The 12,118-nt window shown below is 47.6% G+C and overlaps 2 protein-coding genes across 2 annotated transcripts in view; one reads left to right on the top strand and one right to left on the bottom strand.

The window, feature by feature from the left end:
- LOC307204982 (ras-related and estrogen-regulated growth inhibitor-like protein) overlaps positions 1–12,118 on the bottom strand; it is a 226,159-nt gene that overhangs the window by 189,587 nt on the left and 24,454 nt on the right. The gene's annotated exons all lie outside the window — the stretch shown is intronic.
- Positions 120–9,397, top strand: PEX11B (peroxisomal biogenesis factor 11 beta). Its single transcript, XM_079957197.1, has 4 exons — positions 120–463; positions 3,808–3,923; positions 6,285–6,486; positions 6,663–9,397. Exons 1-4 carry the CDS (start codon positions 408–410, stop codon positions 7,033–7,035), a joined length of 747 nt encoding a protein of 248 aa, XP_079813323.1. The 5' UTR covers positions 120–407; the 3' UTR covers positions 7,036–9,397.

Genomic DNA, 12,118 nt, shown 5'->3' with positions numbered 1-12,118 from the left:
GCCTCTTAGGATCAGCCAATGAGAACCGTGCGAACCATGGCAAGCGTCGGGATTTCCCCCAATCGCCTTTAAGAGGGGGGCAGGCGGGCGGAGGAGCGGCAGTGATTCAGAGCGAGCCAGTTAAAAGAAAAAAACCCCCGCAACGACAACAAAGCCTTTGACCATTATCCGTGTTTAAATTTGTCCCTCGGGCGCTGCCGTACTGCCCCCGGAAGGGACCGCGATTTCATTTGCCCGCGGCCGAGGGGGCGGGCGGGGGCGGTGTCGGCCCTGAGGGAGGCGGAGGGCGGTGCGGCCCTGCCAGGCCGAGGAAAGAGCTGCCGAGGGCTGCCTGCGAGCGTGGAGGAGGCCCGGGAAGGAGGGGGCCCTGCCTTCGCCGAGGAGAGGCTGCTGCTGCTGCTGCTGCGATGGATTCCTGGGTGCGATTCAGCGCCCAGAGCCAAGCCAAGGAGCGGGTCTTCAGGTGCGGCGGAGGGCGAGGCGGGAGAGGCAGGGGACCGCGAAGGGTATCAAGAGCCAACCCGCTCCCGGTGCCATCTCTTGGGGCGCCTTTCGTTTGGGGGAAGGGGAGCGGGGGATTCGTGTAATGATCGTGGTTCGTTATTATGATCCACATTATTAATAATGTGTTGTCACTAGGTTATTGTTACTGTATTCTTAAATATTTTACATTTCTTTAGTCATTGTTATTTTGTTGTTTCTTTTGGTTTATCATTTATCATTATTTGTACTTTAACCAGCCTCCTTTCATCCCAAGGTGGGCCAGGGTGTCGGGTAGTGATTAGAAGTGTCGGACGAGGACCCAGGAAAGATCAGAGTTCAACACACACACACACACACACACACACCCATCGGCCACGACTTTTGCCCAGTCTCTCTCTCTCTCTTTCTCTCCCTCTTTCTTTCTCTCTCAGCCTAACTGCCTCACAAGGTTGCTGTGAGGGTAGCTTGGAGCGGGAGGAGAACTTTATGTGCCCCCTTGAGTACTCCTTGGAGAAAAAGGATGTGAATGCAGTAGCCAATAGGATAAGAAATATGAGTAAGCAAACTAAAACTCAATATTAAAAACAATTTAAGACAACTCACAATCTTAAAGCAATAAGGTGTGCCTTTAAACTATATAACCTCTCAAATGTCAAAAGCCATATTTTTTGGGGGGTGAGTTTGAGACTTCTTGGTAGAGCCACCAACCTGTGGTACCAGGTGTAAAAGAGAGAGAGAAAATACTTTTTGTTTTTATGTCTTTGTCACATTTATATCCTACCTTTTTTTTTCTCAAAGGAGTTTAAGTTGGTGCAACATGATTCTCCTCCTCCGCAGTTAATCTTCAGTTAATCCCCACAGCAAGCCTGGAAAGTAGGTTTGGCTGAGAGGCAGTGACTGGCCCAAGATCACCCAGAGTGAGGATTTGAGTGAGGATTTGAACCCTGGTCTCCCCCAGGTCCTAATCCAATACTCGAACCACTACAGCAAGCTGCCTTCTTATTGATTATTATTAGACTTCCTTTTTAAAAAATGAAAGGAAAATACAATTGCATTTTCAATTTTACATACAATAAGCAAAAGAAAAATAAACACAATAAAAACATAAAATCCCCTTTGACTTCCCTCCCCTCCCCCTTTGTGCATCCTCATATAATGATTTTCTCTCTGCATCTATTCCATAACACTATTTTACAAATCCTTTGCCAATCCATAGTTCAAATTTTTACTACATGTTTTCTGTCAAGCTTACCAATGAATGTAATTGTTTACAATAATTTTTCAAATAAGTTATAAACTTTTCCCATTCTTTATTAAAATCTGCCTCTTCCTAGTTTCTAATTCTTCCTGTAAGTTTTGCCATTTCAGCATAGTTCATCAATTTTAGTTGCTGCTCTTCTTTGGCCGGAATTGTGCCGCCTTTCCATCTCTGGGCTAGAAGAATCCAGGCTGTTGCTTCCAAGTAGTCCTTCCACACACTAATATGCTTCAGTTTACCTTTGCACGCACACACCTTCCTGTGCAATTTCCTCATTTCACTAGCATTGTTTGGGGCACGTGGTTCATTCTGTTGTTTTCCTTGTTATAACAGCTGTAGGTCAGAAATCCTTCCCAAATTGTGTGACAGTAGGTCCTGATTTGTCATCTGGCTACTTTCTGACTATATGCCTTTTAAATGGATTTTTATTGTGTTGTTTTTTTAAAGAAAGAAATAAGGGGGGATTTTTCCAGGAGCGGGGGCAAAGTAAATGCTCCCGACAAAGATAATTGGTATTGGTATTGGAGAACACGTGTAGCCTTTTTAGTAGATCTGTTGACTGAGCAGTGATGTGACCTGGCACGTCTGTCTCTGAAAGACTTGTACTGCAGGTTTGCTCCTCCCTTGTTTCTCAGTGGTGGCCAAATAATTCCTTCCCACTCACCACTGACACCCTCAGTTCTTTCATCTCCCCCAGCCCATAATTAATTGTACCAGCAGTGCAATCTGCTTTACAGTTGCTTCCCCCTGCATTTCCATACCCCTCCCTGCCCAAAACCAGGATAACTATGCTGGACTGCAGCGTTGTGTAATACGCTACTCTTAACCACCCCCATCAAAATGGGTTCCATTGCAGGGGTGGTTTAATCCACACACTCTCGGCCACACCCTGTCCTCTGCATTATTGGACTAAAGATGATGAACTTTATCTCATTGGCATTAGCAGAGCTATTTTTTTATTTGTTTAAAAAGTTTACAAACTCAGGGAAAGCACACCCTCTTTTGATGGAAATAAACTTTAAATTAAAAAACCACAAACGTACTTCTCTTTCCTGCTACTTTTTGCTTTGGGCCGACACAATCCCCTCTCCCCATCACAGCTGCACTCAAAATCTCAGATTGTTCAATTTTCTTTCACTGGCCAATAGCAATTGTTTGGTTAGTGGTTCCACAATTCATTTGTAAGTCACGCACCTTAATGTTTCTCAGGGTGCATTTGCTTTTTCCCAGCTGGGAAGACTCCTGAGCAAAGGAGGCTTTTCTTAAAGTTCAGGATTGTACAGTTAATTTGTTTAGATGCCCTTTGCAAAATGATTCTGCTTGTAGAGAAAGGGTCTGTCCACAGAGTGTTTTTGCTTCTGTTCATGATTCAGTAGCAGCAGGAATATATGGTGATGCAATAACTCCTTCACTCCTCTCACATCTTACTGCATACCCTTAGGTTGGCCAAGAGCTCCTCCAAAGTTCAAACTTCAAGCACATAACAAGCACTCGGTGTGGTTGACTTTTTCCCTTCCCTCCTGGAGGCTTGCCGGAGCTTGAGAATATGTCGGTTGCACTCTCTGTTTGGCCTGGCAGTGTGTGATTGGGGGTCTTAAGCAAGCCTTGCATTGCCATCCACTGCCCTCCAGATATTTTGGGTTACAACTTCCTTCATCCCTGACCATAGACTGCGCTGGCTGAGGCTAATGGGAGCAGCTGCAGTTCAGAACATCTGGAAGGCATCAAGTTGGAGAATGTTGATATTTATGTGACATATCCTAATTTGAAAACCCTCCTGTATATATCTATATATTTAATTATTCATGGACCCACTTACGCAGCACAAGTATATACCTCCCCTCCTTTTTGCTTTAATAATAATAATAATAATAATAATAATAATTAATAATATTTATTTATACCCCACCCTCCCCAGCCAAGGCCGGGCTCAGGGTGGCTAACAAGCAATAATAAATACTTTTTGCCTCGTTTGCCAGCGATTGCAGTAGGGCTATTTCATTGGGGCCTCAAGTATCTTCTCTACCAGGCTAACCTCTTTCCACTGTTTGTTTCTTTCCTCCTAGGGCTGCCCAGTATGCCTGCACTCTGCTCGGCTACTCACTGCAGAAGTATGGGGCCAGCCCCGATTTCATTGCTAGGATCAAGCAGCTGGAGGCTCACATGAGCTTGGGGCGCAAGTGTGAGTGCAAGAGGGGTTGACTGGGACCTGAGAGGGTTGGGGAGGGATTCATTTTTATTTATTTGAGGAAATTGCTGTAGCACTTAGTATACATCTATGCAGTGCAGAGCAGATTTTTTGAAAAAAAACACATTTTACAAACATGCAGTAAAAGCATCGACGCAAATGCAATGCAAATATATACAGTGGTACCTCGGATTAAGAACTTAATTTGTTCTGGAGGTCCGTTCTTAACCTGAAACTGTTCTTAACCTGAAGCACCATTTTAGCTAATGGGGCCTCCCGCTGCTGCCGCACTGCCGGAGCACGATTTCTGTTCTCATCCTGAAGCAAAGTTCTTAACCCAAGGTACTATTTCTGGGTTAGCAGAGTCTGTAACCTGAAGCGCATGTCACCTGAGGTACCACTGTATTTGGATATTAGTACTGTAACTGAGTACTGATGTTAGCCCCTCCTTTAACACACCTCCCCACACTCAGCACCATTCAAGCCTCCTGCCTCTCACCCAGGACCCAAGCAAACCCACAGACCACCCCAAAACCTTACAGAAAAGAGGGTACTCCTGAACCTGCCGACTTAAGAGCCTAAGAAGATCCTACTGGATCAGGTCATTGGCCCATCTAGTCCAGCATCCTGTTCTCACAGCAGCCAACCAGCTGCCTGTGGGAAACCTGCAAGCAGGATCCGAGCACAAGAGCCTTCTCCCCTCCTGGGGCTTCTAGCAACAGGTATTCAGAAGCTTTGGTGCTGCCAACTGCAGAGGAGCAGCATAGCCATCACAGCTGGCAGCCTTCTCAGTGATTTTGTTGGATCTTCTTTTAAAGCCATCTGAGTTGGTAGCCACCTGTGGGAGTGAGTTCCATAGTTTAGCTATGTTCTGTGTGAAGAAGGACTTTCTGACTTAGCCCCAGTTCCTCACTCTAGGGCTTACATGCAGGCACTAAGGTCTCATTGCCTCCTCAGGCTTCCCACAACTGTGTCCCCTCCAGCAATCAGTCAGCTGCTCTCAGCACAGCCAGTTCCACTCCAGGATCTGGTGGACCTAGGGCAGTGGTGGCCAAACTTGGCCCTCCAGCTGTTTGGGGACTACAGTTCCCATCATCCCTGGCCACTGTTCCTGTTAGCTATGGATGATGGGAGTTGTCATCCAAAAACAGCTGGAGGGCCAAGTTTGGCCACCACTGACATAGGGTATTAAAAAAGGGCAGGCTTCATTTATTCATGCTAAATTGTTTCTGCATCATTTCGCCCTTTTTACGAATTTGTAAAATGCTTCAAAGTACAGTGGAACCTCGGTTTTCGCACGTCATCCATTCGGGAAGACCGTTTGATTTCCAAAACTTTAAAAAACCGAAGCATGCATTTCTGGAAGCATTTACGTCCGGAAAACTCAATATGGAAGCTGCATGGCATGTTTGGCTTCCAAAAAGTGTTCAAAAACCAAAGCAGTTTCTTCTGGGTTTTTGGCGTTCGAAAGTCGAAACATCCAACTTCCGAGACGCTTGAAAACCGAGGTACCACTATACAGGAGAGCAGCCCTCCTAGATCATATTGAAGAGCCACCCACCCAGCCTCTAGTCACCCACATAGTTCAGCCAGACTTCCTCCAGTAAGCCTCAGAGGCCCCAAGTTTCTCCCCATGTAGCAGCTCCCTTAGGAACTGCTTTTCAGCACACCTTACTGTTTAAGGTTGTTCCCATTTTACAGATAGGTAACGAAGACTGATAAAGCAGGTTTCTCAAGGCTTCCCAGAAAGTTTGTGCTTGAGCTCTGTTAGTCCAGGCTTGTAAGTAGCCAGTTGCCTGGTCCACTCTGGCAAGTAGGAACCTTCCCCCAGGTAACTAAACGAAGATGGTGATTTTGGTTTTTGCCACAGTTGGTTATGTGCAGCCATGTAGGATAGGAAAACCTATTTGTTGGATAGTAACTTGTACAGCATTATGCAACCTTGTGATCCTTACAGCCGTCCTATAAGGTAGACCTATATTGGGCCTACCTTGCAAGGTTGCTGTAAGGATCCTCTCCCCACATGACAGGGGTTTATTGGTGCTGAGAATGGCCTACCCAGTCTAATGAGGTCATATCAGCAGTAAAATGCAAACCAGGGACCTAATGATTCCTAGCTCCCCTGTCTCATAGCTGCTGTGTTATCCTAGTTAGCAAAGCTGTCCTAGAATCTGGCCTCTTGAAGATCCCCTTGGTCTATCTGGCCCCATCTCCTGCCACTCCTAAGGCAAACGCATGCTGTCTAAGACAGCCAGTTGACACCAAATCGGATTGCAGTTTGGAGCTTCTCCTTTAAAGAGCTGCAGAAGTGAGACCAATGTTGGACAAGCACTTTAACTTGGAATTCCTTTCCAGTGTTCCGGCTGGGGAATTCTTCAGATGCCCTGGAGGCGGCCAAACGGGCCATCCACCTGTCAGACATGGTCCTTCGCTTCTGCATCACCGTCAGCCATCTAAACAGAGCCATGTATTTCGCCTGTGACAATATCCTGTGGGCAGGGAAATCAGGTCTCGCCCCGCACATGGACCAGGAGAAATGGAGCCAGCGGTCTTTCAGGTGAGGTTTTTTTAATTGTATGAATGTGTGCTTTTATTTACACTATTGATGGGCATAAAATGTTGCAGCATTCTGCTGACTGCAAATAAAGCTGTGTAAGACGGCTGTCACAGCTGATATCTGCTGATAGAAGTTAAGGACTTTTCTTGCTCCCCACCCCTTTGCCTTTTTTGCAGGTATTACCTCTTTGCACTGATCATGAACCTGAGCAGGGACGCCTATGAGATCCGGCTGCTGATGGAGCATGAGGCGAACGGGAAGTGCCAGCGAGGTGGTGGTGGTGGAGACAGCCCCAGAGTGGGGGAAGACCACCGGCTCCAGCAGCTGATCTTGAGGCTGAAGCTGCAGGTCCGACTCCTGTGTCACGTGCTGAGGGACAACCCCCCTCTGCTTCTGGACCTGGCGAAAAATGCCTGCGATATTTTTATCCCCATGGACAAGCTGGGCCTGTACAAGACCAACCCAGGGTTCGTGGGGCTCTGCGGCTTGACGTCTTCCGTTATCTCCATCCTTACCATTGTCTTCCCGTGGCTGAAGCTGAAGCCTTGAAGGGCGGGAGCAGGGGGGCAGGGCGGCTAGCTGGTGTCTGTGGAGCAGGCCACATGTCACAGGGCTTCCTCTTTCTACGTGTTCCACTTCCAGGGGCCAGTACAAGGTGTTTGCGACTTTGACAGCCTTAGGCAGCTGATGGCCATTTGCATAGCATGGGCTCCTTGGTACGTGGGGACTTGGGCCTGTTGGCGCTTTGGGGGACATCTAATTTGCACTCAATTTTAAGTGGGGGACAGAAACTTCGAGACCAACTTTCCTCACTCCTCTGGGCCACCGTACTACAACCTTCCTATGCAGATGGTCCTCAAGATCTATCCTTCCGCTGGCTTGCCCCTCCTCTGCCCTTCCCACTCCACAATAACTCTCCCCACAAATCCCACCCACTCATCTGCTCTTTTTAATTCATCCTGGGCTGCTCTGCAACAGTTAAGCCCCCAGTGAACTGTGGGAATGCATCCTTTAATGCTCTGACATTGGAGCACTGGGGAAGGGATTGGAGCTATTCTATGCCCCGCCACACCCAGCCTCTTCCACTCTTGAGCAGGTGGTGAAAAGTGAAGGTCTGTCCTTGTGCTTAAACCTAGTGACCGGCTGCCTCGTGGCATGGTGCCTCAGTGCCCCTTGGCAAGGAAGGAAGGTCTGGGGAAACGAGGCCCTGTGGCATTCTGCATCCTCTCTGCCTCTTTGTGGGGAGGCCAAGGGAGAACAGCTGTGGAGCTGGGGCCATATTTGGACTGAAGAGTAAGCACATGCCCAGTAAAGGGGCTTCTGGTATTCCTATCGAGCTGTGGCTCCTATTTTTTTAGGCTCCACCACTCCATTAACAAGCAGAGTTTTAATGTCTGCGTTTCCTCAACCTGGTCCTCCTCCAGATGCCCAAGACCCCAGTTCCCACCAGCCTGCAACCAGCATGGCCACACTGAGCATGATGGAAGTTGGAGTATCCACACGGCATGAGAATTAGGATGGGCTGGTCTATGCTATGCCTTGATATTTGGCGCTGTTAATTCCTTTTCCTGATTTTGCAAGCCTCTCCCCCATCCCCTCTGTCTCATAAACAACTTTTGAAATCGAGTGACCTCCTGAAGCTAAATGTAGTCAGCCACAGAGAGTTTTCTTTCGTATTACTATTTTTAAATGGTGGATGGCTCCTGTTTGCCTGGGGGAGGGTTAGGTTCTGAGTAGGGATGCTGGTTTTCTGCCAGGCAGCTCACAGGGCATAGCATGTGCTCCAGATCTGGTTATGATCTGATACTTTATATAAAGTCAGGTTTCTCGCCGTCATTGTTCTACAGCGAGAGCTGGCCAATTCAGACCCTGAGAAGACTCCTGTCAAAGAACTTTGGGGGATGGGGAAGCCTTACCCAGCAGACTTCTCTGCTAGGTATCTCCTTCTCTGCCGCTCTTAAAACATAGGAATCTTCTCCGAGTATGCACATAGCCATCTTACTCCTCACACCCTGTGCTGCCACCTCATTTCCCTTCACAGGAGCTCTGTGCCTTCAGTAGTTGCACAACAGACAGACATTCCACCTGGGCTACTTCCCCTTCTCTCTTCACTGTGGCCTCTCATTTCTGGGAGAAGCTGCACAGATTGAATTTCTGCCTGCCACCCATCTATTAAGAGCTACAAAGCTTTGGGCTTTGCGTTCTCATTGGGATGCCCAACCTGTGGTTGGGTGGCATCCCATCAGACTGTCGTGGGGTGGGTGCTCCCCTGTGTTGGGGGGTGGACTAAATGTTTCCACATACAAGAGAAGTTAGCATGTCTGGGGTGGGCACTAGGCAAGGTTCTTCCCCCTTGATTTCTGAGTGGAGAGAATTATTTTTATGGGGGAAGTAGTCAGGAACATGACATACATACACATGCCTCTTTGCTGTCTGAAAGAATGCATTGCCAACTCGGTCTGAGCTTAGGCCATTTTGGGGAATCCTAAGGGGTCCGTGTTGATCCGTTGTTTTTTGTCATCTTTTTCCATCTCCAGCCCAGGTCTCCTTTCCCCTTTCAGTACTGCTTCTTAATCTCCACCTTTAGCACCACCCATCTGCCCTGCTCATAACCCCATTCCTGGTTTTGAAACAGGTGTTCCCAACCTGGAGCAGGTGGTGTACCCTGTTCCTCTGCTAATACAGTGCAATACCCTCCAGATGTTGCGGAGCTTGCAGCCTCCATCCTTCACCAGAGCAGAGTTTGGGGAGGGGGATCCTCCAGCAGTATCAGAAGGGCACCATATTGGCTACCCCAGGATTAAAAATGTACCATTTCTCCCAGTCCTCAACTACACTTCTACCTTTCCCTCTTACTAGTGTATCAAATAAACAGGGTTGATCATTTGATCCAATAAATTAAGGTTGGCATCTGTTGTGTAGCCTGGGTTCTTTTTCTTGAACGAGTGATCTCAAGGGAACACCCCTGCAAATCAGTTCCTTTGGGGGCGTGGGAATCGCTCCCTTTGCTTTCACTGGTGCCCATTCCTCTGGGCCCTCACTGCAGCTGGATGCTCCTTTTTCTTTTAAGGGAGTCTCTATAAAAGCATGAGAAAGCACCTGACTGCTGCATCACGCCAAAGGCCCATGTAGTCCAGTGTCCTGTTCTGCAGCAGTGGTTCCCATTCCCCCCCCCCAACCATGGCTTCTTTGGTTCCATAAACTCATCCCTAGTGCCCCCATCCTAGAAAACATTCACAATAGTGGTTTGCACAACCCATGAAGGAAGATGCAAGACCGTAACCCATCAATTGCACATTGATTCAAAATCCAGTTAAAACTATTTATGTAGTTCTAACTGTAAAGTTGATCCAGTACCCCACCACCACCACCCTTGTTTCTTAGCACCCACTTAAATACCTCCCCCCACCCCCAGGTCTGATAGTATCCACTTTGATAGTATCAAAGCTTTCTCTGCTCCTTATCCTCTGACCAGTCCTGCCAAGAGTTTTTCATGGGACTCTGAACCAGTGGTTTGCATTAAAACAGGCATCCCCAAACTCAGCCCTCCAGATGTTTTGGGACTACAGTTCCCATCACCCCTGACCACTGGTCCTGTTAGCTAGGGATGATGGGAGTTGTAGTCTCAAAGCACCTGGAGGGCTGAGTTTGGGGATGCCTGCATTCAAACAGAAAGCAAATCAGATTTCTCTCATCCTTCCCTTCAGACATCGCCTGGTGTAGCAGAGGGTGCTGCGGCAATCAGAAGTTTGGGGTGCGCTGCTATGTCAGCCCAAATGGATTCATTTCCCCTTCTCTTCCAACTCTGCTCTGGAGATGACAAAGGTGCTGCACATGGATGGCAGGGGAAGTGGCGGTTTGTGATAAGAGTAAAAGCCCAAAGGTCCACTCCTTGTCGCTGGGGGCTGTTGCCAGCTGCTACCTGTTGTCATATGGCTCTCTGGCACCATGAGGACTAGAATCTTGCTTGATTTTACAAAAGAAAGAAAAATAGAAGCTTAAAAAAAACCCTTACAAGTTAGCATCAATTCTTGTCTGCTGGGAGAATTGACCTGTGACTTTGCACATGAAAGCAGGTTGGAAAACTAATGTGTTTGTAAAAGGAAGGGGAAGTTGTGGAGTTCTGGCTCATGGCAGAAGTCAGCCTGTCATAAACTGGCCTGATCACCAGGTGGCACTACTAATCCACTTGATGCAGCTTTTAACTGCATTCTGTAATGCAAAGGAAAAGCAATGCTTTAATCCACCATTTATTTTGTTTCTTGGGGTGCTATTCTGCTTAATTTTACAGAGTAGACCCATTAAAATCAATGGATCATTTCAGTACATTACTTTGTTGAATACCACCCGTTACTATTTATTTAAGATTGTATCCAGTGTAATGCCTACTCTTGAGAAGTCCCCTTAAAAATAATGGATGTGACTGAAGACCAAACCCTTGGTGGAAGGAGAATTGTGTGAGCAACTCCTCCATGAGGTCTAGCAGAATGCAGTGTCGCAACGTGACATCTGTAGACTTGGTTCAAGCTTTTACTCAGGGCTGCACAAATTGACCGGAGGGGAGGGGACAGCTGCTGAGGACCACGAGGCCTCTGCTTTTGGACCCTTCCCAACCAGACAATTCCCTCTGTTCAATTTGCTCTGCCTTCAAATCGCCTCTTCTACCCTTCGGTGCTTGGTTGTACTTTCGCAACCCCCAACGCTTAAATGGAATCATAGGAGCTTTTGTGGGAAGGGAGGGGAGAGAGGGAAAAACAACCCTTTTGATTGCCTTTCTCTTCCAATTTTTAAATAACAATATTCTGTTCTGAAACAGGCTTTGCCGAACACCTGCAGTGTCAGAACAAATGTTCCCAAACGTGTCAAGTGTTCCAGAGCCCCACCCCCAGATTGTGTCATTCAGCAACGTTTTAAGTTTCATAAACTCTGCTCCGGTGAATTGTGCACAGTTTAGGCCTGCATCTGAAGGCAGGAGCTGTTCTTTCTTCCCCAGTTGGGGTCCACCTGAGTCACGGCACACACGCACCCCTGCAATTTCCCTTCATCTTGCAGCTTGCAAGGTTTAATGCTGGATTTCAGGCAGAGGGTGGGGTGCATAATACCCACAAAGGCTCACAAACGTTGAGAATGAATTTTATTTTGTTTTTAAAGGAGACGGAGGGAGAGGAATGAGAGGTAATACTGTTTTGTGCACCCCAATCTCCAAGTGGCGAGAGAGACTCCAGGGGTGTCTGCACTCCCTGAGCAGCATCCCTGTCACTTAAGGCAGGACTTGCCATGTCAAGGCTCAGTGGGGCTTTGTGGGGCAACTGAGACTCAGCTTTGGGGCCCAGGGGCCAAAGTCTGTGGCCCTACAAACCCAGCCCCCGCCCCTTGATTACTACCTGAAGAGTGGCAGATGGTAGAGGCCACAGCAAACAGGCCCCAAATGAGCACTTGGATAGGTTCAGGCATTTTTTTAAAATTCTTTAAAAAAAATTAAACAATTTTTAATGTTGTGTTTTAAATTGCTGTAGCTCTCTCTGGGGCCTTAGGGTGAAGGGTGGACAACTTTCAAGCAGTGAGATACTTCGTCTCATCTTCAACAGTGGCTCCAGGCCACAAAGGGCTTGTGGGGATGCTGTCCTTAAGT

This window comes from Podarcis cretensis, assembly GCF_951804945.1.
Source record: "Podarcis cretensis genome assembly, chromosome: 16".
Lineage (NCBI taxonomy): Eukaryota > Metazoa > Chordata > Lepidosauria > Squamata > Lacertidae > Podarcis > Podarcis cretensis.
The sequence above is the reverse complement of the archived record's forward strand: the minus strand, read 5'-3'. Positions and strand labels throughout refer to the sequence as shown.